The sequence below is a fragment of the Gorilla gorilla genome, chromosome 17 (assembly GCF_029281585.2).
Source record: "Gorilla gorilla gorilla isolate KB3781 chromosome 17, NHGRI_mGorGor1-v2.1_pri, whole genome shotgun sequence".
In the NCBI taxonomy this organism is placed as follows: domain Eukaryota; kingdom Metazoa; phylum Chordata; class Mammalia; order Primates; family Hominidae; genus Gorilla; species Gorilla gorilla.
The window spans coordinates 50229990-50253900 of NC_073241.2; the positions used below are offsets into that span (position 1 = coordinate 50229990).

At 37.3% G+C, this 23911-nt stretch overlaps 1 protein-coding gene across 2 annotated transcripts in view; it reads right to left on the reverse strand.

The window, feature by feature from the left end:
• The window catches only part of ROCK1 (Rho associated coiled-coil containing protein kinase 1), a 161452-nt gene that overhangs the window by 24357 nt on the left and 113184 nt on the right, over nucleotides 1–23911 (reverse strand). For both annotated transcript variants that reach the window (XM_004059230.5, XM_055368617.2), the window contains exons 17-22: nucleotides 18492–18598; nucleotides 16835–16985; nucleotides 12597–12757; nucleotides 10001–10185; nucleotides 8416–8485; nucleotides 5547–5641 (exon numbers count right to left, since the gene is read on the reverse strand). In XM_004059230.5, coding sequence (XP_004059278.3) covers nucleotides 5547–5641; nucleotides 8416–8485; nucleotides 10001–10185; nucleotides 12597–12757; nucleotides 16835–16985; nucleotides 18492–18598 — 769 coding nt within the window. The remainder of the gene's footprint in view (nucleotides 1–5546; nucleotides 5642–8415; nucleotides 8486–10000; nucleotides 10186–12596; nucleotides 12758–16834; nucleotides 16986–18491; nucleotides 18599–23911) is intronic.

Below are 23911 nucleotides of genomic sequence, written 5' to 3' on the forward strand. Positions count from 1 at the left end.
ACTATAATACAGGGCTTCAGGTTCATGACATGTTCTTATCTGGAGTTTCTGCTTTGTGTTAAGATAAAAGTATCTGGGTTATACTTTAAAACACCAGAAAACCTATTTAATCCAGAATATATTTCTATCCCTGGTTATGCTACTGTGCAAGAGAAAAAGCAAGAAAGAATTAGATGGTTCAGGGTAAAATTACCTGCATCTATACATTCATCCAGACTTCCTTTACAACTCTCCATAATGAAAGACTGTCTTTACTAATACTTAAGGTCAATCTCTCACCCTTATTCTCCTATCTCTTAAAAGAATTCAATCATCAATAATTCCATATTCTTCTGGATTAGAAGATTATAAAGAGTGGCTTTGTTCTTGTTTACAGGTATATTTCAAATGCCTAGAAAATTTTCTGGCCCATAGAGTGCGCTCAGAAATTTTATTTATTTGAATGAATAGATGTGGGGCTGTTCCTACTCTGATCTCCTTCCCATGCTCCATTTAAATATGCTCAAGTTTACACTACTGTTAAAAAGAAAGTGCTCTCCTTCACATTCTCCTCTAGCTACTGCTACATCCCCTTGCCATAACAGCCAAGTCTCCTGAATTGTTTAATTTAACAAACACTTGCTGAGCATCACAATGCTGCAGTTACAATTGTAGGTGCTAGACATACAGCAATGAATTGAACCTAAGAATGAAACATCTGAAAATTCCTCCTGCCATAGAGCTTTGTTTCTAGCAGAAAAACAAAAACAATAAATAAAACAGGTAAGAAAATTATATATTAGGAGGGAATAAGTGCTGCAGAGAAAAATAAAATAGGGAAGGATGAACTGGGCACCAAGGTAGTGGGGTGGGGATGTTTGCAATGTAAAAAGCATATTCAGGGAAGGCCTTCCCAAATGATGTGGACCTGGAGAAGGGCCAAGGAGCAAGCCATGTAGATACTTGGAGGAAACTGTTCCAGGCAGAGAGAAGAGCAATGTACATACCTGGAAGTAGGAGAGTGACTAATTGGTTTGTTGAATAGAAATAAGGCTAATCAGGCTGTTAGATATACTCTGTCTCTTGTTTTACCCTTTCCATTCAGTCTCAATCTACTTTAATACCTATTCTCATCTCTATTTAGAAGCTGTTCTCACCAAGATAATGAATAACCTTCAATATAAATACAATGGACAATTTATGACTGTTTTTCTTGACCTTTGAGGGTATGTGGCACTTTTTAAAATTTAATTTAATTTTTATTTATTTATTCTTTTTTTGAGACAGTCTCACTCTGTTGCCCAGGATGGAATGGAGTGGCACCATCTAGGCTCACTGCAAGCTCCACCTCCCAGGTTCACACCATTCTCCCGCCTCAGCCTCCCGAGTAGCTGGGACTACAGGCACCTGCCACCACGCCCGGCTAATTTTTTTGTATTTTCAGTAGACACGGGGTTTCACCCTGTTAGCCAGGATGGTCTCAATCTCCTGATATTGTGATCCGCCTGCCTTGGCGTCCCAAAGTGCTGGGATTACAGGCGTGAGCCACCATGCCCGGCCAATATGTGGCACTTTTAATCACTTTTTCTTTCTGGAAATATTCTCTTACCCCAGCTTTTGTGATATCCTGCTCTGATCTTCTCTTACATTGTTGGTAGCTTATTGGTTTCCCTTCCTCTGCCCATTCCTTAAAAGTCTAGGAGCTAGTAGTCTTTCCTCAGCCTTTGTGTCTTCTGATCCTACACTACGGGTTACAATTTGCTACCTGAGAGGACCAAATGAGTCTACAACAGTGCCCCCTGCATCTATATATTCATCCAGACTTCCTTTACAACTCTCCATAATGAAAGACTGTCTTTAATAATATTTAAGGTCAATCTCTCACCCTTATTCTCCTACCTCTTAAAAGAATTCAATAATCAATAATTCCATATTCTTCTGGATTATAAGATTATAAAGAGTGGCTTTGTTCTTGTTCACACAGGTATATTTCAAATGCCTAGAAAATTGTCTGGAGGGATCCAGACAGACATACACAAACATACACCTAAAAGAGTTTTGGGTCAACCTTTTATATAAAAATTCAGATTCTTGGTTTCTCTTGAAAAATCAGAAGATCTTGACATACTGGGCCAGTGTTATCATGTGGTAACAAATGGCTGGAACTGAGAAGGCGAGATCTTCAGTTTGTTATAATCCTTACAACTTACATAACGAATATATCTGCACTTAGACCCCACTAATTACAGCCTAGTTACACCTATGGCATCATAGGCTCATGAGTTTATAAACTCTGAGATATACAATCACCTTAACAGATCTCTATACTAGTGGTTTCTGTATGCAAAGACTATCAAATCAGCTTCAAGTTCTTATCTTTTATCTGCATTCTAAAGCAATAAGTCCAAATACAGTGGTATCCATTTCTGTTTGGACATCCCATAGGCACCTCAAACTCAATAGGCCTGAAATTAAAATAATCTTCTCTCCTCTCATCTCACAATTTTGGCATTCCTTAGCTCAGGGACCAGCACTACCATCAACTCAACAGCTCTGGTCAGAAACTTGAGAGTCAGCCTGAAAATTATCCTAACCTTTACCCCTATGCCTCCAAATCTACAAATCCTACTTCTTTTACTTCCTACTTCGTTTTATGCACTTGCCTCCTACTGCCAACTTCCACTATAATTTTACATCTAAGTTTTTCCAGCGGTTATATAATTGGGCTCCCTGCATCCACCCAGCTTTCCCTTACTTCAATTCATTCTCCACTCCTTAGAGTGAGTTTTCTAAAATACTTATCAGTCACTAGCTTAGAATTTTCATTTATTCATTCAATATTTATTGAATACTTATTCTCTGAAAGTCCCTGATTGGAGTGCTGGGAATAGACAATAGACAACAATAGAAGAAACAAAAGTCCCCACTTTTCAATATTTTAAACTCTTCAGCATGATACCCAAGGTCCTTTGTAATCTGACTCAGTTTTCTCTCTCCAGCCTTATCTGTCACGAACTAACCATTTGCCGTTCCTCAGATCACAGATTGGCTTCTGCCTATATTGTCCCTTGTTCCCCACATCCCATTCCCTGGCTAATTCTACTTTCCATCGGTTGTGATCTCTGTTAGGAAATGTTCTCTGAATCCCACATGGTAAGATGAGGTATCCTTTGGCATAGCCACTATACCTTGATTATATCTCTCCTAACTTGATTCTGAAGCACCTGAAGAATCATAACTTACTAATAATTGGATAGCTGCACAAAGCACAGTACTTATAGCACAATAGTGGTGATCCATATATTTGTCTTAAATAGATGAATAGATGAAAAAGGGAAAATATATCAACTCTGAAACAATATAGTATGGAGTGAATATTTGGCACTTTTAATCACTTTCTCTTTCTGTTCCTCAGATCACTGATTGGCTTCTGCCTAAACTGTCCCCTTCACAGTGAATGCATACACCTGGGATTGCATATTGCACTGTGAATACCATACAAATGGTAGGTAACAGACTAGATTCTACAATATGACTATATCAGAGAATAACCAGGAAATGCAGCTTTGTGTCTACCTTAGCTTCCAGTTAATTAGGCTATCTAACTATGATACTTGGCCACCGAATTAGTATGTTTATACCCGCTGTGATGCTAAAATTTAAGATAATATACAGCTCTGCAACAAACTATTGTCAATTTTGGACCTTAAATATTTTAATCAATATAATCAACTCGATTAAGGCAACTTAATTGCAAAAAGATGCAATTATACTTAATTTGTAATCAAGTCAACAAAGTTAAACAACAAAAAGTCTAAGTTTATTTATAAAACTAGTAAAAATAAAAGTTATGTATTCCAACAAAAAAAAAAAAAAATGAAGACTGATAAAAGTGAGTATCTCCAGTTTGCAACACCTAATGTATTAAGGATCTAACATTGAATGCCATGGTGGTTAACAACAGAAATAGGCAACCAGAAAGTACAAGGCTATATATGAATTAGTCTTCTTCCTCCTAAAAGTCAGATTTGAATCTGATTAAGCTTCTAAATCAGAAATGTCCAATAAAACTTTCCAGGATGTCAGAAATGTTCTATATCTGTACCATCTATTATAATATGGTAGACACTAACTGCATGTGACTACTGAGCACCTGAAATACGACTAGTACATCTGAGGAACTAAGTTTTAATTTTACGTAATTGAATTTAAATTTAAGTAACTACATGTGGCTACTGGCCACCATATTGGGCAGAGGAGCTCTAGATACAACTACTGACTTCCAGGAAACATAAGGGAAATGGGGAATGTTCAACCAACTACAGAAATGCAATCAATAAAATCGCAACTGAGGGAACATCTACAGGACAAAAAAATCCAGTTTCTTCAACAAATTAGTATTAGGATGGTGATTACTCTTGAGGTGGGGAGGAAAGAAGGCATAATTAGGAGGTGGGATATAGTGGGCTTCTGAAGTGGACAGCAAGGTTCTCTTTCATGGATGATGATGGTTATAATGACATTTGTCATAATTCATAAGAACTGAATTAGTTTTGCTGTTTTCTGTAATTGTTTGTTTCAACAACAGTCTTTCAAAGGTAATTAAATGTAAAGAGAATATAACAATGTTGGAAAACTAGTTCTAGTGTCTGTTCTGACATTACCTAGCTATGAGATACTCCGCAGGAGTTACTATCTTGTTGCGCCTGTCAGCTGAATTCTAAAATGAAGCTGTTAAACTTGAAATAGCTTTATAAGGTTTTCTCCTTGGAGATGGGGTCTCATTATGTTGCCCAGGCTGGTCTTGAACTCTTGGGCTCAAGTGATCCTCTCACCTTAGCCTCCCAAAATGCTGGTATTACAGGCATGAGCCACCATGCCCGGCCATAACCTGCATAGTAATCCTAAGAACACCTTAAATACCTTTATCTAACTTAAAATAATGATTTGCAAAGACAGCATGATTTATACATAAATAGATCTTTTAAAATTGATACTAGCCCAGGCGTGGTGGCTAATGCCTATAATCCCAGCACTTTGGGAGGCCAAGATGGACGGAATATGAGGTCAGGAGTTTGAGACCAACCTGACCAACATGGTGAAACCCTGTCTCTACTAAAAATACAAAAATTAGCGGAGCGTGGTGGCGCACGCCTGTAATCCCAGCTACTCAGGAGGCTGAGGCAGGAGAATCGCTTGAACCCGGGAGGTGGAAGTTGCAGTGAGCCGAGATCATGCCACTGCACTCCAGCCTGAGTGACAGAGCAAGACTCCATCTCAAAAAAAAAAAATTAAAAAAATAAAAATTGCAATACTCCTGAAAACAATTGTCAAACCAACTTTTTGTCAGTTTAATGAATCTCTGCAATTGCTACAGTGTTGATTTATAGCACTGTTTTTTTCACCATAAAGGCAAATTTCAGCCTAATCTGATTTGTTCTGAATTAGCCCAATAAACTGTGTTCTATACCATTCCCACCAGAATAATGGCACATCTATTCACTATCTTAAAACTTAAGAATGCCTGTTGCAGTACTGATTCTTGTTCTAAAGTAAAATGGACATACTTTTCATTTTGTAGTTCCTGTATTTTCTTTAAATTTTCTCTGTTTTTTTCTTCAATTTCTTCTTTAAGTTCCTTTACCTGGGTTTTATAAAGTGTCTGCAAAACAAGTGACAAGAAGAAATAAGTGTTTATGGTGGGTTAAAAACAATTTGGCAGTTTCTTATAAATTTAAAAAATTAACATATGATCCAACAATTCCACTCTTAAGTATTTACCCATGACAAATGCAAATATATGTCAACACCTAGTCTTACACATGAATTTCCCTTATGGTTTTATTTATAACAGCTCCAAACTGGAAATGACCCAGACATCCATCAATACATGGGTTAAAAAAAAACAAAAAACAAAACTGTGGTTAATTCATATTACTCAGCAATAAAAAGGAATGAATTACTGATACATACAACATGTAAATCTAAGAAATCTAAAAGATATGCTGAGTGAAAGAAACCACGTGTTAAAGAGTGTATACTGTGACTCCAGGTAGATGAAATTCTAGGACAGGTGAAAATAATCAATAATCATGGAAAACAATCAGTCATTGTCTGTGTATAGAGGTGGGTGGGGAAAATGTAGAGTGAAGGGCCGTAAGGGAACTTTTTGCAGTAAAAAAAAAATGTTCCACATGTTGACTGTGGTGGTGGTCACACAGTTGTACATATTTGTCAAAATTTACTAACCAGTACACTTAAAATGGGTATATTATATAGAAATTATAGCTTAATGGCCAGGTGCAGTGGCTCACGCCTGTAATCCCAGCACTTTGGGAGGCCAAGGTGGGCAGATCACAAGGTCAGGAGATTGAGACCATCCTGGCTAACACAGTGAAACCCCGTTTCTACTAAAAATACAAAAAATTAGCTGGGCATGGTGGCATGCTCCTGTAATCCCAGCTACTCAGGAGGCTGAGGCAGGAGAATCGCTTGAACCCAGGAGTGGGAGGTTGCAGTGAGCCAAGATCATGCCACTGCTCTCCAGCCTGGGCGACAGAGTGAGATTCCATCTTAAAAAAAAAAAAAAAAAAAAAAAAAGACATTATAGCTTAATAAAGTGTATTATAGATTTGGGAAGATGTTGTAAAGAAATTTAACACATACTACTAATTTAAAGGTTAGATCAATTCTTGACTAATGTTAGAAAAATCACTTCTGTTTTGGTGGGTGGGATGTACTGGGTAGTTGAGAGACAGGTAAAGAAATATCCACAAAAAGGCCGGGCGCAGTGGCTCATGCCTGTAATTCCAGCACTTTGGAAGGCCGAGGCGGGCAGATCATGGGGTCAGGAGATCGAAACCATCCTGGTTAACACAGTGAAACCCCGTCTCTACTAAAAATACAAAAAATTAGCCAGGCATGGTGGCGGGTGCCTGTAGTTCCAGCTACTCGGGATGCTGAGGCAGGAGAATGGCGTGAACCCGGGAGGCGGAGCTTGCAGTGAGCCGAGATCGTGCCACTGCTCTCCAGCCTGGGCGAGAGGGTGAAACTCCGTCTCAAAAAAAAAAAAAAAAAAGAAATATCCACAAATAAGATTTATCAAGTATTCTGCTAACATATCTATAATATATGCTTATTTCAGAACAATCGCTCTTACAAAATTCACTAAGCTTTTGCCAACGCCAGTGAAAAATATTTAACGCATCAGACTCATATTGTGTTAGTTGCTGAAGTTACAGAGTGAACTTCCAGTTCTGATGTCTATTTCTTTTTAACTACCCTCTTCATTTTAAAAGAAAAAGAGAAGGGAAAGAAATAGCAAGGGCCAGGAAACAGCTGTGGAGAACTACTTTTAACACTTATTTATTACACCAAGAAACAGCACTTTTCTAGGCAAAAAAATACATAAATGTCCATGGGAATGCAAATGAAAAAAGAATAAGGGCTTACTCTAGGTTAAGCATTTATAATTTCTAAAATTAATCTATTTGGCCTTTAGGACTCAGATTCTTATCTCTCTGACTTCAAATACTGAAATTCAAATAAGTAAATCAATGAAGGGATAAAAAGAAAAATAATCTGATTTGAAAACCCAGAAAAAGGACAAATCTTAAAATTTGGTTCATAACAGCTTATTGAATTGAATGCTATTTAATCCAATGCCCACAAGCAATGGAATAAATCAGAACTGAGATAGGGTCAGCTTTTGTACTATTTTCTAGAAGCAAAATCAAAAATCCACAAGAATCACCACAAGTCATTTGACATCCATCCAAACATTTGGAGGCACTGGATGACTGCTCTGTGGAAGCATATGGCAAGAAAGCGTATGGGATGCTACCGATCACTTTGCAGAAGTTAGCAGTAGATACTTTGAATAATTACGTTTAGCAAACACTCAGGGAAAGAGTTTTCAACAATATTTAAAAGTCTTTCATTTTGTTTATGAGACAGAGTCTTGCTGTCACCCAGGCTGGAGCACAGATGACCTTGGCTTATTATAATGTCCAACTACTGGACTCAAGCAATTCTCCTGCCTCAGCCTCCTGAGTAGCTGCGACTACAGGTGCCTGCCACCACAATCGGCTAATTTTTGTATTTGTAGTAGAGACGGGGTTTCACCATGTTGGCCAGGCTGGTCTTGAACTCCTGACCTCAACTGATCCACTCGCCTCGGCCTCCCAAAGTGCTGGGATGACAGGTGTGAGCCACCGCACCTGGCCTGAAAAGTTTTTACAATTTAAAAACATATACCAATGATAGCCGAATATGCCAAGAAACAAATGGACAAACAAAAAGCAGAAAAGTCACAATGTTTATTAGAAGATGAAGAGTCATTTGAAAAAGAATTATAGTTCACATAAAAGAATCTAAATACCTTGTTTTAAGTCAGGTTTTGAAACAGTGTGTATGTTAAAAATGATTCTCACTTACCGAGAAATATTGCTCAGCTTCAAGCTGATCTTGTAGCTCCCGCATCTGTCCTTCATTTCCTCTATACTGTCTTCAGATGAAAAGAAAAACAAGTGAACAAATGCTCCTACTTATACTAGACTTCATTTTTTCTTAGTTTGTTAAAGTTGCTAATATAAAAAAGTTTACTAAAACAATCTTTATTTTTTAAAAACATACTTCATTATTCATTATTTTACTAATTAACTTGGTCAGGCCACACCGGTTCTATCTTGCTCCTTATAAAATGACGCTATGCAAAAGTAGTGAGAACCCTTTTCTACTGATGATCACTTTTTGGAGAATATTAATTGTGGATCTATCCAAAATGAAAAAATAAAATTGATACCATATTTTTGGTAAATTTTTACAGAGAAAAGCAGTCATAGGGAAGAAAACGTCTTGTACAGTAAATAAAAAAAGAGGGGGGCATGAAAAATTTAATAATTCAGTGCTACATATCATAGTACTATATTTAATAAGTAATAATTCAGTACTGCATACTAGATATTATAGCCAATTAAGCACAAGAAAGGGGCTGGTGGAAATGAACCATCAGGTAAGAAGGGAAAGCAAGAACAACAAACTGACAAACAAGGAGGAACACAGATAGACAACTGCATGTATATAATACATACATAAACACAACTCACATAGGAGCAGAGTCCAAAAGATGGAAACCCAATGTAACCCAAAGACACAGATTTTCAATAAGTATTTACTGTATAATATGAAAGCCTAGCAGCTAGGCTTGAAAATCTAGCTGCTAGACTTTCATATTAGACAGTAGTAGCTTTGTATTCTCAGTATCTCAAAAGGCATGTGGCTGACAGAAAGTCTACACCAATCTCCACTGAATGCTGAGCGAGAGTATTTTTGGAGAAAAAAAATATATAACATATTTTTGTGAAAATGGTGGCCCTAAAAGAGGAAAAGAATTTCACCAATATAAATCCAATTTTATGAAAACTGACAATTTAATCCAAGAATCACTTTTGTAAATGAAGCTAGCAAGTGATGATATGATAAAATTAAGGTGGAGGAAATAAAAACACAGGACTTGGCATAAGATATATCCACTTTTGATATTAAACTTGTGAAGCATATTCTTCGACAAATTGTGAAAGCGTTCCTGATCTTGCTTGTTCTCCATTTCAAATAAGCAGGCATATCACATCCCAAGAGTAACAGAAAAAGAAAAAAGACATTTTTGCATTTTGAGATGAACCAAAGACACAAAACAAAACGAACAAAGTGTCATGTCTAATTCTAGCCTCTGAAATAAACCTTGAACATCTCCTACAAGGCACTGTGATTTTTGTAATTCTAACCTGAAGAAATGTGATGACTTTTGTGGGCATGAAAATCAGATGAGAAAACTGTGGTCTTTCCAAAGCCTGAACTCCCTTGAAAACCTTTGCAAGTAAATTCTTTTACTTCTAAATACTTTTTTTCTGTCTTTCACAAACTCTAAGTACATAATCTGTACATATGTAAAATGTCAAACACACAAGTCAATGATGAACACAAAAAAGAAAGAAATCACAATGTTATTTTAAAGACTTACTTCGTAAGCTGAGCTAACTCAAATTCTAATAATCTCTTTGCTTCCAATAAAGTATTTATTTCCTGTTTCATCTGCTTTTCTAAACCTTTTAAATTGTCTGCCTCAAATGCTTGAGTCTTCAATTCATTTTGTAACAACAGCCGCTTATTTGATTCCTGCTCCAGTTGCAGGGTTAGATTCTTAACCTATGAATGAGAAAAATAATTGGGATCTTAAATCTCTTAAATAATTTATTAGACATTATTTGAAAGACTACTAACCAAATCAAGTACATTATAATTCATGGTACTAGTAGAAAATATTAGTATTTTAAAGAGTCTTCATTGTTCCATGTGTTTATTACAGTAGATTTACTATTAAGTCAAATTAATTCCCAAATTTCAGACATGAGATCTTGTGGAGGGAAAAAAATTCTGGTTCCTTTCTACCCCAATCAGCATGAAAATTCTGTAGTACAAGGTGATTATAAAACTCACTTCTGGGCCAGGCACAGTGGTTCATGTCTGTAATCCCAGCACTTTGGGAGGCTGAGGCAGGTGGATTGCTTGAACCCAGAGTTTGAGACCAGCCTGGTCAACATGGTGAAGCCCTGTCTGTACAAAAAAATACAAAAATTGGCCAGGCATGGTGGTACACTCCTGTAGTCCCAGCTACATGGGAGGATCACTTGAGCCTGCGAGTCAGAGGTTGCAGTGAGCCGAGATCATGCCACTGCACTCCAGCCTGAGTGACAGTGAGACTCTGTCTCCAAAAAAAAAAAAAGCCATTTCTGGGGGAACATTTGAATGGAGTACTTAAATTTACCTGTTTACGTGCTCTACTCTACAACCCTTCAAAGCTTAACCAAACAAACTGAACATATGTTTTATTCAACTCAACAAATATTTCTGAAGTGTTTATTAGGTGTTGGGACCAATGAACTCAAAATTCATACAGTGGTTTACAATGGCCTTCATGATCTGTTCTAATTCTATTCCTATCATTGGCCATTCTCTACAATCCAATCATATTCTTCAGATCCTCAAATGCAACAAATTCTCCCTCTCCTCACATTTCTCGTACGCACTACTCCTGTTTTATCCTCCTTCATTTATTCATTCTTCAGCTCTCAAATGTCATACTCTTAGCAAGGCCTTCTGTAACTCTCAAATGTGATTAGTAATACACCCCTATAGCATTCAGTACTTTCTTTTTAATTATTTGCAATGCTCGTGGTTACTATTTTAATATCTGTTTTTCCCTCCTGGCTGTAAGTTCCAATAAAGTCAGGACCATACCTATATCTTATTCACTTCGGTAACCCCCAATTCCTAGCACAGAGCCAAATAGGTAGTCAAAAATTATGTTTTTTAAATGACTGAATATTATCTTTCAAATTTTGAACATACATTCCTCCTGCATGCTAGCTTTAATAGGTATCTCTAATTTCTCTTCTTTGTAGTCCATTCTATATACCACTACCAGATTGATTTTTCTAAAAGTGCTTTCACCTATAGCTCCCATGCAAGTTTTATTTTTTATTTTTTAGAGATAGGGTCTCACTCTGATGTCCAGGCTGAGTGCCATGGAGCAATCTTGGCTCACTGCAGCCTCGACCTCCTGAGGTGCAAGTAATCCTCCCACCTCAGCCTCCTGAGTAGCTGGAACTATAGGCATGCGACACCACACCTAGCTGATTTTTGTATTTGAGATGGGTGTTTCACCATGTTGCCTAGGCTGGTTTCAAACTCCTGAGCTTAAGCAATGTGCCCATCTGCCCACCTCAGCCTCCCGAAGTGCTGGGATTACAGGTGTCAGCCAACGCGCCTGGCCACCCATGCAAGTTTTGTATCGATACTTTGGCCTACAAATTTCTCCCATGACTACTCAACATGTCTTCGTTTTTCCTTCAAAAAGTTAAAGTTCTATCAAGTTCCTTTTTATGCCTTCCTTTTGCATCTTCTTATCCAGCCGGTACTCACTTTATTATCCATCCCTTTACTGATAATATTCCCTCTAGCAAGTAAAGCCCTGACTCCAAAACTATTACCTTTTGAAGTCTTACTCAACCTTTAAAATCTAGGTAACATGTTACATCTTCTTGAAAAGGCTTTCCTACTTTCAGTCTTAGAAATAATTTCTAAAGTACATATAGTAACCACCAGGACATACTATCATTTTATCTGTTTATTAACTGCTTTATAAAATGTATACCCTGTGCTATCAATCTAAGCCAGGAAAGACTGCAGTTAAACACTTTTATTGAAATCTAAGAGCAATGCTCTTTCTTTGGGGATGTAAGACGCATTGTAATAAAGACTTTTTTTTCTTTAAAGCAGATGGTCAGTTTTTTCAGGGAAGGAACTATGACATTTCAATATAGTTTTACTGTCATAGTGAAAAATGGCATAGATCACACAGAGTGAATGTTCAATAACTATTTGAAGAGGAAAATTCTAGGTGCTGGGGTGACCATACAGCAGTGAACATAGACCCATGTCAATTATTTCATTCAAATCTCCTTCATGGTGTTTAAATTATAGATAACTCTTCAGTCATAACTTATATAACCATTTCTCTTTTAATAGATGAACAAAGTCAGTACTATTTTTCTTACTTCATCCTCCATCCTTTCTTTATTTCCAGTCAAATGTTCTAGTTTCTGCTGAGATTGCTTCAGATCAACGTCTAGCATGGAACACTGTTTCTCAATCTGAACAACCCGATTTTCAGCCTTCTCTCGAGCTTCTCTTTCTTCTTTCAGCTTTTTTTCCATCTCTGGGAAAGCAAAAAGTTACAAACATACATTTAAAGAAAGAGTACTTTAACACATTTCACTTTATATGGGCTGTAAACTGGTTTCAAATGTCTCTATTGTTTTTATTCTGGGACTTGAATAGAGCTAGTAATTATAGAAATTCTCACATTATGTAAACTATTTATATAGCAGAAATCTCTAAAGGAGTTATAAAATATAATACAATAATAAAATCTTCTAAACCCAGCTCTTGCCCAATGATGAGATTAATTGGTACCACTTTCAGACAAGAAGGTGAACAGTATAGCTAGAAAGGAAGTGAATTAACAAAGAACAATGAACGTACATCAAGCAAAAGCAGAAAAATAAGGCTGTGGTTATTAATTTATACCCTGCATTGTTCCAGAAAAGGTTGAAGAGGCTTAAGGCTATGGTAGGAACTCCAATTTATACAATTCAGATGAATAAGATTCCACAGTAGTATACCTCTTTTAATTATTACTGGAATATATTAGTCTACACTGAGGCTCCTTTTTTGAAATATAACTAAGCTTCTGAGAGGTTAACTTTTCCATGTTCATGTAACTAGTAAGTTGCCCCATAAGGATTCAAGTTTATTTAAAATGTGCTTTCCCACTCTTGGAGACCACTCTAGGTGACAAAATATAAACTATTAAATAAATATAAACTATTCCTTATCTTTCCCCCCAAACTTACAAACTTAGCTGCACCAATAAAACTGTCACCTCTTAAGACCCTTCTGTTTAATCAAAACAAATCCATCCACTATGTTCTTCTGACTCTTGATATCTCTCTCCTGAGCTCCAGACTTAGATACCAATTGACTATTTAACATCTCCACCTAGATATCTAATAATCTTATTAAAGTTAACGTATCCACAATAGATGCCTTTACTTCTGACCTATCCCCAAACCACTCCAACCCCAGTTAGACTCAGTCTTTTTTTTTTTTTTTTTGAGATGGTGTCTCGCTCTGTTGCCCAGGATGGAATACAGTGGTGCAATCTCGATTCACTGCAACTTCCGCCTCCTGGATTCTAAGAATACTCCTGCCTCAGCCTCCTGAGTAGCTGAGATTACAGGTACGCACCACTACACGCAGCTAATTTTTGTATTTTTTAGTAGAGATGGGGGTTTCACCATGTTGCCCAGGCTGGTCTCGAACTCCTGACCTCAAATAATCTGCCTGCCTTGCCCTCCCAAAGTGCTAGCATTACAGGTGTGGGTCCCCGCACCCGGCCTCTTTCTATCCAATTCATCACTCTTCTCCTCTATACCTCGACTTCTTTCCCTCTCTACTACTACCAGTGTTTACAGCGTATAGCTTTCTAACTGATCTCCCTTTTTATCACTGTTCTCACTCTTGAAAGCATTCCCACAGAGCAGCGGGAATGATCTTTTAAAAATATAAATTACACATCCCAGAAGCTTAAAATGTGCTAGTGGCTTCATACAAATCTTAGAATAAGAATTCTGAGCTTACTATCTATCACTTCTGCCTGGAATGCACCTTCTCCAGCTCATTTAACAGGTGGTTCATTTTGACTTTCAGTTCTTACCCCAAATATTACTAGCTCAGAAAGCCTTCCTCAGAACCCCCATCCAGGGCAGTGCCAAGTCAAAACAATCATATTAATATGTATTTCCTTCTCATTAATAATTACAAGCTGTACGTATTTTCATTTATGTATTCTTTTTTTTTTTTTTTTGTCTATATTCACCATCTGAATGTAATCTCCGGGCTTCCTGTCAGTTTTATTCTCTGCGATATTCCCAGCTGTGCCTTGTCTGTAGGCAGTCGATAATTAACTTAAGTGAAGGAAATAAAAGAAGCTCAATATGGCTGAAGCACAGGGTACACATAACAAAGTGTAGAGTAGTAAGATTGTAAAGACAGGCAGGTGTCAACTTAAAGATTCTGTATATACAAGGAGTTTGAAAGGTACCCTGCAAACAATGAAAAGCCACTAAAGGATTTTAAGGACAACCAAAATACGATTTGACTAAAAAGGAAAATTGTTCTAACCTAAGTGAATATGACTGATGAGTAGAACAACTCTTGGCAAGATGATGATGTGATGTTCAGTAGCCAAGATAATAGCTACTGAAAACTTTCTATGCACAGGCACTTTACATGCATTTTTCATCTAACTTAGAATAGTTACAGAGCAACATTGATCTGTCTGATTCCAAAGCCTTAGCTCATAAAGACCATATGGCCATTAACTAGGTTAGTGAGAATAAAGAATAAGAGCAGGTTTGATGGATGAGATTATGAGCTTTCTTTTGAGCAAAAATAATTTAAGATGCCAACACATCCAGACTGTAGTAGGTTAAGAATAAGCAGAAGGTGAGGAAAAGACTTGTTAGAAGTTTGGATATTTTTTAATTTTTTTCTATAAAGAATCTGACACCATTGAAGTTTGACTATTTTATTAATTTATTTGAAATAAAACAGTAATTAGTAAGGATCACAGATTGCTGCATGGATTCGTCTCTGTTTTTAAGATGGGAGACTTGTTCATGTTTACAGTAAGAAAGAAGATAATGGAGGTAAAAAGGTTGATGATACAGAAAAGAAAAAGAGAAAAGAAGTTAAGATGAGATAAGAGGAGCTTACCCTCCTTTAAGATAACAGTGAAGATAATGAAGACAGGTAAAGAATAGGACAGATTGACAAGAAAACTAGATTTTGAGGAGTTCACACCTATGCTTTCATTATTTACTTGTGAAATAAGAATAAAATTCACCTAAAACTGGAGTGATAAAGAAACGGCACAGGAAACTTAAGATAAATAAAAATCTGGGAGAAGAAACTTATGACCGATATGTTAAAAAAAAATTGACAGCCAAGCATGGTGGCTCATGCCTGTAATCCCAGCACTTTGGGAGGCCGAGGTGGAAGGATCCCTTGAGCCCAGGAGCTCAAGACCAGCCTGGACAACATAGTGAGACTCTTTCTCTACCAAAAATAAATAATTTTTAAAAATTGAAAAAAAATTGACAACTCAGGTTGCAGATAATGCATTGGACTAACACTCAACTGCTTGAAGAAAGTGGCTGGCTGGTCTGAACTAGGGTTGTGTTTGGAGGCATAACACAGTGGAAGTACAAAGAAATGAGAAAACTGAGGGTACAAAGCAAGATAGCAGATGAATTAACAGATAATTTATGATCCAGAGTGGATCATAAAGAAAATCAAGGAAAGGGCTACTAAAAAACAGAGAAAAGACAGATTCCACTAACTTTTATAGGAAACAGAGTAGTAAACTGAGGGAACTAGAAGGTGAAATTGTGATCTTAAAAAATGGAAAGCATTGCCAGGCATGGTGCTTCATGCCTGTAATCCCAGCACTTTGGGAGGCCGAAGCATGTGGATCACCTGAGGTCAGGAGTTCGAGACCAGCCTGGCCAACATAGTGAAACACTGTCTCTACTAAAAATACAAAAATTAGCCGGGCATGGTGTCAGGTGCCTGTAATCCCAGCTACTCGGGAGGCTGAGGCAGGAGAATTGCTTGAACCTGGAGGCGGAGACTGCATTGAGCCGAGATCACACCAATGCACTCCAGCATGGGAGACAAGAGCAAAACTTCGTCTCAAAAAAAAAAAAAAAAAACAGGAAAGTATCAAAAGGAAGGCATCCTCTTCTTGATTATAATTTATAATTTCTTTCTTTGAGAGACAGTCTTACTCTGTTGCCCAGGCTGGAGAACAGTGACACCATCTCGGCTCACTGCAGCCTCTGCCTCCTGGGTTCAAGCGATTCTCCTGCCTCAGCCTCCCCAGTAGCTGGGATTACAGGCGTGCAACACCACACCTGGCTAATTTTTTTATTTTTAGTAGAGATGGGGTTTTACCACATTGGCCAGGCTGGTCTCAAACTCCTGGCCTCAAGTGACCCATTGGCTTCAGCCTCCCAAAGTGATGGGATTACAGGCATGAGCCACTGTGCCAGGCCTATAATTTATATTATAATTTGTACGAGTTATACAGTATAAAATTTTGACCAAAACCAAATTTTTTGTAGTCACTATTTAAAGTCAATTTTGTAAAAATATTAAAACTGACACTTACCACACATTGCCACAGACTTTGCCTCTTCAATAGATTGATGTTTGTCAGTTAAACGAGCTTTGGTTACTTTGTGTTCATTTACCTCTTGTTCTAACCGTTGTTGTAATGATTTAAGTTTGTAGTTTAAATCTATCTCTAAATTATTCTTTTCCTGTAAAATGGGAGTAGGAGTCATGTAATAAACTGTGCAGAAGGCATGCATGTTAGTAAATCTTATATTTAATATTCTGGAAGAGATATGATGCCTTATTTTAAAAATCACAATAAACACATATAATTAAAAGCAAAAGATAATCTTTTCTTTACCCCCTCCCTCCCCATTTGAATCATTAACCATGGCGGAGGGCAGAACAAGGCTGTGCTGGTGGTTATGTTCAGGACAGTTCATTGCTAAGATCAGAAATGAATAAGACAAATTTTCAGTTTATTTAAAAATTTCTGATACCATCTTTTTTTTTCTTTTCTTTTTTTTTTTTTAAGAGATGAGGTCTCACTCTGTCACCCAGGCTGGAGTGCAGTGGCACCTTCTCAGCTCACTGCAGCCTTGAACTCCTGGGCTCAAGCTATCCTCCAGCCTTAGCCTCTGGAGTGGCTAGTATTACAGGCATATGCCACCACACCTGGCTAATTTTTAAGCATTTTTTTGTAGAGATGGGGTCTCGCTCCACTGCCCAGGCTATTCTCAAATTCCTGGGCTCAAGCAATCCTCCTGTGTCAGCCTCCCAAAGTGTTGGGTCTACAGGCATGAGCCACCTTGCCTGGCCTGCTACCACTTTAAAAAAATATATTAAATCATCTTTATCTACATTTGCATCTATATCCACATTTACTTTGCTTTCACAAAAAAACAAAAACAAAAAACAAACAAAAAAACCCCACAAAGTATCCTGTGGCAAGTCATTGATATAGAAAGGAAAAATGAGTCAAAATATATTCCATTTCTGTTTGGGTACCCTTTTCTACTCTTCAAGCTTCTTTTATCCTATGTCCACATTTACACCAGCTTGGCCATCAAAAACTATTCTAATTGTGACAAAACATGTCCAAAGGACAAGATAAGTAGTGGCTTTTCTGATAATTTACCTGAGGTTCTATTGAACCTCCAACATTTCAGAGGCTTTGAAAAAGTGACAGCTGTATCTCTATATCATCTATTTAACTCTTAGCTAGGTATATAACAGAGAATAACCAATGAAATTTTTATTGTTAAGAAAATTCTAAATGCAAAGGCCAATCACTTTATGCTCTTTTCTATTTTGCTAACTGTAAAACAACAGAACAGGTACTCATCATCTACCACGTACTGATCTGTTGTTTTCCTTCTTCATAAGCCCTCACAGCACATTCATCTTACTCATGTACAAAGAAAATAGGGAAACATACTTTATAAAAAGGTATTTCCAAACCAAAGGAATCTGTGATGATCTGTTAACATGAAACATCTAATGCTCTCTAGGGTAAAAACAAAAATAACAAATAACAAAACCCTAAATAAGACATACATACATCCCCACATACAACCAATCAAACATAAAAACTTTTAGAAATGTAACTATATAAACATTAAGGATAAATGCTATTTTATAAAACTACCTAGTAGTCTACGATAATCAGTAATTACTATTTTATAATAATTGGTATATGTTAAATCATTTACCTTTTCTGAGTGATTAAGCATGTCTTGAGCCTCTTTTCTTTCTCCTTCCACTTTTTCGAGATTATGTTTGAGATGCTTCACCTCCTCTTGTAAAGATGTAATTCGAGCTATCAAGTGAGAAAAAAGTTCAAGTCTGTAGTCATTGAAAGAAGTCTTTTTGTTCAGTATTGACAACTTAGTCCTGATCCGATAAGATTTATTAAGTGTTTTCACAATAAACACAAGATATGGAATAAAAATATTAATGCTAATTGGATATAATCTAGTGCATATTCCTTATTTACAAGTAGCCAAAGAGATGAAGCCTCAGCTTGAGCTAGAAATCAGATCCAAGTCCTTACTGAGTGCTTTTTTTTTTTTTTTTTGAGACGGAGTCTCGCTCTGTTGCCCAGGCTGGAGTGCAGTGGCACAATCTCGGCTCACTGCAAGCTCTGCCTCCGGGTTCATGCCATTCTCCTGCCTCAGCCTCCCAAGTAGCTGGGACTACAGGCGCCTGCCACCAGGCCCAGCTAATTTTTGTATATTTAGTAGAGACGGGGTTTCACCTTGTTAGCCAGGATGGTCTCGATCCCCTGACCTCGTGATCCGCCTGCTTCAGCCTCCAAAAGTGCTGGGATTACAGGTGTGAGCCACTGCGCCCGGCACTGAGTGCTCTTTCTAACCACATTAAAGGTGAGAGCCTTTAGTTAATTAAGGCAAGTATTAAGTGGTCCATATGTGCCAGACACTGCAAAGTGTTTAATAAAATTACTTTTAAACTTAATGGAGCCAAACTCTATTTTCATAGAAAACTAAGTTTTTAAGGAATTCAAGTACTCTAACAAAGCTTAGTTTTAACTTACCTGATGTTCATGCCTTGCAATGGTAGTAACTCATGTATTTAGTAATTGTCTACTCATTAAAACATGCTTTAACCTTACAGGTATTTAAGGCATAAATATTTAATAAACACACAAATTTAACACATGTAATATCTGACTTAATATACTTATATTGTCTAGCTTAAAATAAAAATTATATTTTCATATTTTGTGATTCAAAGTGGCCTAGGATTTGACAAGGAAAATAGATGAAGTACCAGATGGGCCAGTAAAACTTCTGTACTACTCAAAGTACAGTTTGACTTACTGTACTTGTTCCACTCTCAAATGTACTCTAGTCACCTCCCATATTTCAGGGTTTCTAAAGTAGTTCTTTAATAAACAAATAAATATTAAATCTTTGGCACCTGATAATGCATATCTGCTAGATTAGTTCTAGATCTAGAGAACAATGAAATAAATAATTTTATTTACACACTCAAGATATTTTCATGTTGGAGTATGTTCATGTAGGAGAAAGAAACAGCTGCCGCTTTCTTTCAAATAACTGACCAAAAATACAGAGTATATGTGTGTTTGTGTGGACAGAGATAAAGCAAATGTGCTAAGATGTTTAAATGTTGAAGTGCTATTTAGAAATTATAATTTAAAAAATAAATGATATAATTATCTTTAAAATAGGCCAGGTGTAGTGGTTCATGCCTGTAATCTCAGCACTTTGGGAGGCTGAGGCAGGCAGATTGCCTGAGCTCAGGAGTTTGAGATCAGCTTAGGCAACATGGTGAAACCCTGTCTCAAATACAAAAATCAGCTGGGTGTGGTGACACAAGTCTGTAGTCCTAGCTACTTGGGAGACTGAGGTGGGAGGATCGCTTGAGCCCAGGAGTTCTAGGAGAAAATCTGTTTTAAAAATCATTAAAAAAAATCTGTACAAAGATAGTAATTCAGATTAATCTTTGAATTTTTCATGTAGAAGCAGCTTACTACAAACCAACTCCTAAGGAGACAAGATAATAAACTATATGGGTTGAATCCACGCAAGATTCCTAGCAACCACATGAAAGAGACAAATCAAGTATAGTTTATTTTCCTCATTTACTCTGTCTGAAAAGAAATGTCGGAAATAAACTAGAACTTACCTGTGCAATACACGAAAGCAAAGAAGCTTTATATACAGAAAATATAAAAACATAGTGGGAGGAATAAGGGCCCAAACACTAGGTATCATAATCTAAGTTGATTAAAACGAAATTTCTAAAAGCTAATAGAAGATATTATCTTCATAATCTAGTCAAAGACTTTTTCGATAGGCCACACTAAAAACTGCACTAACAGTAAAGAAAAAACTAGATACACTGGACTACATCAAATACAAGAAATTAAGACCTTTTGCTTATCCAAAAGCAGCACTGAAGAGTGAAAATGTTCCCACCATGCAGTAGGCTGACTATAGTTAACAATAACATACTGCATATTTCAAAATAGCTAGAAGAGATGATTTTGAATGTTCTCACCATAGAGAAATGACAAATGTTTGGGGAGATGGACATACTAATTACCCTAATTTGATCATTACACATTGCATATACGTACCAAAACATCCCATAAGTATGTACAATTATTATGTGTCAATTAAAAATAAAACAGGGGGAGGCAGAGAAGGGCCAAATAGAAGCCTCCACCGATTGTCCTCCCTGCAGGAACACCAATTTGAACAACCATTCGCACAGAAAAGCACCTTCATAAGAACCAACAATCAGCTTGGCCATGGTGGGGTACAGCACCAAGCAGGCTCTTGGGGGTCCCCAATTCCAGGTCCTGGTTCTTGGATGGCATTTCTGGACCTGCTCTGGGCCAGAGGAGAGCCCACTGCCCTGAAGGGAGAGTCCCAAGCCTGGCAGCATTGAGACCCAGTGCTGTGCTGGCTTCAGGTCTGACCCAGCACAGTTCCAGTGGTGGTGGCTACAAGGGTGATTGTGTAACCCCTCCCCAACCTCTCCCTGGCAGCTCAGTGCAGAGAGACTCCATTTGTTTGGGAGAAAGGGAAGAGAACAAGAGCCTCTGCATTATAATACAGATAATTCTTCCACATCTTACCCAAAACCACCAACATGGTTCCTCTAAGAGTCTGTAAGAGCCACAGTATTACTGGGCTTGGGATGTCTCCTAATACAGATATGGCTACAGTGACCAAAAACTTAAATCACAACACCTAAGTCCCTTCGAACACCTGGAAAGCCTTTCCAAAAAGGACAGGTACAAACAAGCCCAGACTGCAATGACTACAATAAATACCCGACTCTTCAATGCCCAGACACCAACAAACAACCACAAACATCACAACCATTCAGGAAAACATAATCTCACCAAAGAAACTAAATAAGGCCCCAGGGACCAATCCTTTCAGACAGAGAATTTAAAATAGCTGTTTTGAGGAAAATCAAAGAAATTCAAGATAAAACAAAGAAGGAATTCAGAATCCCATCAGATAAATTTAACAAAAAGATTGAAATAAGTACAAAGAATCAAGCTGAAATTCTGGAGTTGAAAAACGCAACCGACATACTGAAGAATGCATCAGGGTCTTTTACCAGCAGAAATGTTCAAGCAAAAGAAAGTATTAGTGAGCTTGAAGACAAGACTATTTGAAAATACAGTCATAGGAGACAAAAAAGAATTAAAAAGAATGGAACATGCATATAAGATCTAGAAAATAGCCTCAAAAGAGAGTATCTAAGAGTTATTAGCCTTAAAGAGCAGGCAGAAAGAGAGATAGGGGTAGAAAGTTTACTCAAAGGGTAATAATACAGAACTTCCCAAATCTAGAAAAAGATACCAATATTCAAGCACACGAAGAAGGTTCTAAGGGTTCAGAGGTCTGACTCAGCACAGTTCCAGGGGTGGTGGCCACAGGGTAATGATAAGTACACTGAAAAACACTACTGTAACATTGCAATTGCAGTGTATAAATTATTCATATCTTGGGTAGAGAGACTAAAAGAACTGATCAAAAATAACAACTACAATACTTTCCAAGATGCAGTAAGATTATAAATAGAAGCAACGAAAAGTTAAGATGCAGGGGACTAAGTTAAAGTGTAGAGTTTGTATTAGTTTTCTCTTTGCTTGTTTGTTAGTTTGTTAATGCCATCACTGTTAAGTCATCATCAGTTTAAAATAATGGGTTAGAGGATATTATTTGCAAGCCTCATGGTAACCTCAAATCAAAAGACATACAACAGATAGATACCCAAAAAATAAGCAGCAAGAAATTAAAACCTATCACCAGAGAAAATCATGTTCATTAAGAGGAAACAGGAAGGAAAGAAGGAAGAGAAGACCACAAAACCATCACAAAAAAATAACAAAATGGCAGGAGTATGTCCCTACTTATTAACAATAACAGTGAATGCAGATGAACTAAACTGCCCAATCGAAAAACATGGAGTGGCTGAATGGACCAAAAAACAAACAAACAAAAAAACAAAAAAACAGAACCCAATGATCTGTTGACTACAAGAAACACACTTCATGTGTAAAAGTACACATAGACATACACAGAGAAAACAAGGGGATGGAAACAGATATTCCATGCCAATTAAAACAAAAACAAAAACAAAAACAAAAAAAGAGCAGTAGCAGTTATACTTGTATCAGACAAAATAGATTTCAAGACAAAAACTATAAAAAGGCACAGAAAAGGTCATAATGTAATGATAAAGGGGTCAATTCAGCAAGAGAATATAACAATTGTAAATACAGATGCACCCAACACTGGAGCAACCAGATATATAAAGCAGATATTATTAGAGCTAAAGACAGGGATAGACCCCAATCCTGGAGACTTTCAACTCCTCACTTTCAGCACTGGACAGATCACCTAGACTGAAAATCAACAAAGAAAACATCAGATTTAATCTGCACTATAGACCAAATGGGACCTCATAAATATTTACAGAACATTTCATCCAACAGCCACAGAATATACATTCTCCTTAGCATGAGGATCATTCTCAAGGACAGACCATATGTTATGCCACAAAGCAAGTCTTGAAAAATTCAAAAAAAGTAAAATTACATCATGTATCTATCTTCTCTGACCACAATGAAACAAAACTAGAAATCAACAACAAGTGGATTTTTTTTTTTTTTTGAGACGAAGTTTCGCTCTTGTACCCCAGGCTGGAGTACAAATGGCGTGATCTTGGCTCACTGCAACTTCCGACTCCCGGGTTCAAGCGATTCTCCTGCCTCAGCCTCCTAAGTAGCTGGGACTACAGGTGCCTGCAACCACTCCTGGCTAATTTTTGTATTTTTAGTAGAGACAGGGTTTCACCATGTTGGCTAGGCTGGTCTCGAACTTCTGACCTCAAGTGATCCACCCGCCTCGGCCTCCCAAAGTGCTGGGATGACAGGCATGAGCCATCATGCCTGGCCAAAAAGTGGAATTTTTGAAACGATACAAATACCTGGAAATTAAAGAATATGCTCCTGAATGACCAGCGGATTGATGAAGAAATTAAGAAGAAAATTAAAATATTTCCTGAAACAAATGATAATGAAAACAAAACATACAAAAGCCGATGGGATACAGTGAAA